This window comes from Panthera uncia (assembly GCF_023721935.1).
Source record: "Panthera uncia isolate 11264 chromosome E2 unlocalized genomic scaffold, Puncia_PCG_1.0 HiC_scaffold_19, whole genome shotgun sequence".
NCBI classification, from domain to species: domain Eukaryota; kingdom Metazoa; phylum Chordata; class Mammalia; order Carnivora; family Felidae; genus Panthera; species Panthera uncia.
The window spans coordinates 8,948,654-8,953,193 of NW_026057588.1; the positions used below are offsets into that span (position 1 = coordinate 8,948,654).

General features: G+C 61.0%; 1 protein-coding gene across 1 annotated transcript in view; it reads right to left on the reverse strand.

Annotated features, from left to right (window-relative positions):
• Positions 1-3,053: 3,053 nt before the first annotated feature.
• The window catches only part of BICRA (BRD4 interacting chromatin remodeling complex associated protein), an 87,817-nt gene continuing 86,330 nt past the window's right edge, over positions 3,054-4,540 (reverse strand). The window contains 1 exon segment of the mRNA XM_049622307.1: positions 3,054-4,529. Coding sequence (XP_049478264.1) covers positions 4,058-4,529 — 472 coding nt within the window. The 3' untranslated portion in view covers positions 3,054-4,057.

The following is a 4,540-nucleotide window of genomic DNA, read 5'->3' on the forward strand; positions in this document are numbered from 1 at the left end:
AAAAAAAAAAAAAAAAAAAAGAGAAAGAAAAAGAAAAGAAAAAACCCAGAAACTGTTAAAGTGGTAAATTTCACATTATGCATGTTTGACCACAATTACATTAAAAACAACAACAGTTGGAGAAGGAGGCCAGCAAGGCTGGGAGTTAGTGATGAGCTTTGGGGCGTCTTGGACCCCGAGGGAGGTGTTCTGGGCCTCTGTCTTTTTCCAGATGCTTCGGCTGTGGAAAAGGAGACGCCACAGGCACCCACCGAGCCGCTTCTGCTCCTTCTGGGATCTGGGAGCAAGTGAAGTGTGGTCCCCAGGGGGCTAACTTTGCAGGAGCTGAGACCAGTTTTGATCTCCTTCCCCGGCGGGTGGGGGGCTCTGGTTCCTGCACTGCCCTCTTGGGAAGGCCTTGCTGCCCGCCCCCCAGCTCCCCGGGAAGCTGGCTGTGCAGAGGCCAAGATCGTGGGCTTGCAGCCAGAACGCCTGGCGTGCGGCCCAGCCTACCATCTCCTGCACCCCTCGGGGCCTCAGTTTCTTCACCCGTGAGCTGGGGCGATCAATCCCCACGCTGGGGCTTCTGGGAGGCCCAAATAAAATATCCCGGGGGAAGGGCTCGAAACAGTGCCCTTGAAGTGTTCCAAAAACGTTAATCATCCCCGGTCGGGCCGCATGCAGCCAACCTTCCAGAACTTCCGCGGAAATCGCCCCCAAACTTTTTTGGCGCAGCCCGGAGCGTGCAGGGTTCCAAGGATGTTAAGAACCGTGTTCTTCGGTGCTTTATTTCGCACGTGGGGAAGTAGACAGCTAGCAGTGGGGGGGAGAGGGGGTCGTCTCCTTTTCCTGAGACCCCACATATCCGCTTCCCCCGCCACAAACACCCCCAAGGGCCTAAGGAGAAACTGGGCGCATCACCCTGGTCCAGACGCGCCCTGGGCACCTGGGCCTGCGGGCTGGGCTCCGTTTCCGCGGTCGCCCCATCTGTTCCCTCCACGGCCGCCAGAGGGCGCCCAGGATCCCAAGTCCGCTCACAGCCCTCTGCTTAGGACCTCGGCATTGGCTCCCCCTGGCTCGGCAAAATCATGGCCATGAAGCACAGGGTTCTACACCATAGGCCCCGCTGGGTTCCCTCGGATCTCACGTCTCGGTCCCTCCCTCCCTCTCCCACCGTCCAAGATTCCAGCCACGTGGGCCGGCCTCCTTGCAAGTCTGTTAACCCTCCAGGCGGGTTCCGGCCTCAGAGCCTTTCTGCCTTGGGTGCTTTCCCCCCAAGATCTCACTGGGGCTCCCTCCACCATTTCATGTATGCCTCTGTTCAAATATCCCCTCCTCAAAGGAGTTTTCCTCTCCCACCGATCCTGAGGGTCTTAACGTGCCGTTCCACAGGTTGCCCACTGCACAAAGCACTCACCCAATGGGCGAGCGGGGGCTGGAGTCCAGCTCACCGTCTGCTCTTCAAAACTCAGTGCCCAGGGGGCACCTCCTGGGTGGCTCAGTCCGTTAAGCCTCCACCTCTTGATTTGGGGCCGAGGCCATGGACTCAGTTTGTGAGTTCCAGCCGTTGTGGGGGCTCTGCGCGGACAGCACGGACCCGGCCTGGCATTCTCTCTCCCTCTTTTCCTGCCCCTCCCCTCCTACTTCTCTCTCAAAATCAATTAATTAATTAAAACAAACACAAACACAAAACAAAAACAGAACCTCAGTGCCCAGAAGAAAGGGGCGCCGTTTTCTCATTCACACAAAGGCGTCTTAGGACCGGACTAGCCTTGTCCATTCCTCTTCCCCGTCTTAGGAATTGTGTTCCCCCCCCCCCCCCCCCCGGAAGCTGTGCCGATGTCCCCGCCCCCAGCACCTGTGAATGTGACCTTATTGGGAGACAGGATCTTTGCAGATGTAAGCAAGTGAAGACGAGGCCACACTGGGGAAGGGTTGGCCATTTTCCAATATGGTTATGGTCTCCTTTTAGGAGACACCGGGGCTGGTTAGCCCCAAGGCTAGAACCATCAGCCGGAAGGTCAAGTTAGGATCCCCACGCCATGGTGCTGCCGGCGCCTTGGCGTGGGACATCCAGCCTCCAGAACGGGAAAGAACAAATGTCTGCTCTTTGAAGCCACCCAATTCGTGGTACTTGGTGTTACGGTGGCCCCAGGACCCTAGCACGCGCCGCTCGACTATTCTTCCCCTGACGCTGCGCGCATTTACAGGCGATCCTCATTGTTTCCGGATGCCCTGTCTGTGACGTCATCCGCTTGTTAAAATTTACTGGTACCCCCCACCCCCAAACTCGCAGACAGACGCGGACCGGCAAAACACGGGAGTCGTCCAGCACGGGTAGTTTCCGGCGAAGGTTGAGCAAAGCCAACGCCCCGCCCTCTGGTGTCAGCTCTCGTCCCGACAGGGGTCCTTTTCAAGTTGTTTGGTGCCATGTTTTCACGTTTTTTGGGTTTTCGTCGGCGACGTCGCGGTGGAAGGTGCCCTGGTGCAGGGCTGTCCGGCGTTCCTAAGCGCCAGAAGGCCGGGATGTGCCTTACGCAGACCGGCCGGGTGTCAGGCAAGCTTCGTTCAGGCCCGAGTCACAGCGCTGTTGGCCAGGAGCCCGATGCGGACGGATCAACGACATATATGAACAACACGTCTTTACAAAAATACACGTATGCAGCAGCTTAGGAAAATGTTGCAACTGATCGTTGGTAGGAAGCTAACCTCCTGTTTCCTCCAGGAGGGGCACTTCAGTATTCGCGGATTCGGCCTTCGCGGAGACCACAGAACTTTATGGGGGGAACGGTAAGAATCACCCGTGTTTGGTTTAACTGCTTTCCGTCGGCCTTCTCCGCTTCTCCCCCAGGGTAGGGGCTTCTGTCTGCCCTGCTCGGCCGCCCGCACCCCTGTGCCTAGAACAGGCACCCGACAGGCGTTCAACAAATATACGTGGAATCGAGCCCTCACGATGCCCTTCCCCCGCTCAGGTCCGGACCCCCCCCCCAGACCTCAAACCCCCCCCCCCCCCCCCCCCCCCCCCCCCCCCCCCAACAAAGACCCAAAAGCAATGGGGCCGAGACAGAGTCGGTACAGTTTTAAAAAAAGGATCAGTTTTTTAATTTACAAGAGTTCTAAATGTACAGAATTCTCCTTTAAAAAAATCGTTATACACAATAAATACAGTACAAAAAAATTTATCTTACAGTACTAGTTTTTGTCTCCGAGATTTCAAAATCTGGCGCGGGTGGCTGGCGGCAGGAAGAACATTGGGAAGACTGGCTGGGGTGGGGGTGAGGGGTGGAGGGGTGGGAGGGAGACCCCGGTTTCCTGTTTGGGAGGTGCTCGGATTTTAAGTCGAGGGACGGGAGGGTTCGAAATCTCTCTCTCTCTCTCTCTTGCTCACTCGAGCACACACACGGGGGGGGGGGGGACACAGGACACGGAGCTGGACGCACACACGTGGATGTGACACGGTGCCCGCGGGCACAGCCCTCCGAGAGGGGGGCCCCCCGGGACGCTGGCTGACGCCCGCCCTGCCCTGTGGTTCTTCTCACAGCCTGTGGGGGGCGCTAGAGAGAGAGGGGGGCTGGGCGAGGCTGGCAGGGACCCCCCTCCCCCAGCCCCCCCAGCTTTGAGCGCCCTCGGCGCGTGGGTCTCTGAAGCCACGCGGACGAGCCCAGTCCGGGGACACGCGTGGGGAGCAACCAGGGTACCTGCAACCCCGGCAAACGCACACGTGCCCCCCACCCCCATCCCCCGACGGTGGGGCAGAGCGTGGCAGGAAGCGGGAAGAAATAGGAAATGACGAAACACCGGGATCGCCCCCACCTTTGGCAGGGGGGCATTTTACACCACAGCCCCCTCCCCGAAGTCCCCCGATCCCACACCCAACAAGCCCGGCTGGCGCGGGAAGTGGGGGAGGGGGCCTTTGTGACTCAAATAACTTAGGCAAGAAAAACTGTCGGGGGATCCCCGGCGGCTCGTGTCCCCCCCAGGAGGCTGAGGTCAGGCGCCCGGCCGGGCCCCCACCCCCACCCCGGCGTCCGCGCGGACCTGGGGAGGCGGGACAGGGGAAGGGAAGACCAGCCCGGTGTTATCTGTTCAACGTCCTGGCGCCGAGGCCGCCGTTGTGACTGGAGGGCGGGTAGGCCTCGGGCCTGTGCAGCGGCGACGGGGAGGCGGGCGCGACGGCCGTCGGGGCGGCGTGGGGGTACGGGGGTGCAGGTGTCCGACCCGGGGCCTGCTGGAGGTTCAGGATGCTGTCGATGGCGCTCTGGAGGTGCTCCGTGAGCGTGTCGTCCTGCGGACTGTCGCTGGAGAAGCTGGCCTGGTCCACGTCGGGCGACTCGGACTTGCGCCGCTTGGCGGGAGGCGCCTCCCAGGCGGGATCCCGGCTGCCGCTGCCCTGCCCGCCGCCGGCCGCGGGCTCCGGCGGGGCCCCCTTCAGCATGCGCTGGTACAGCTCGTCCTCCACCGCGGCCAGCTCGCGGATGAGCCCGCTGGTGGCCTCGTCCACTTTGGCGGGCGGCGGCGGCGGCGGCGGCGGCGGCGGCGGCGGCGCCGGGCTGCCGCCCCG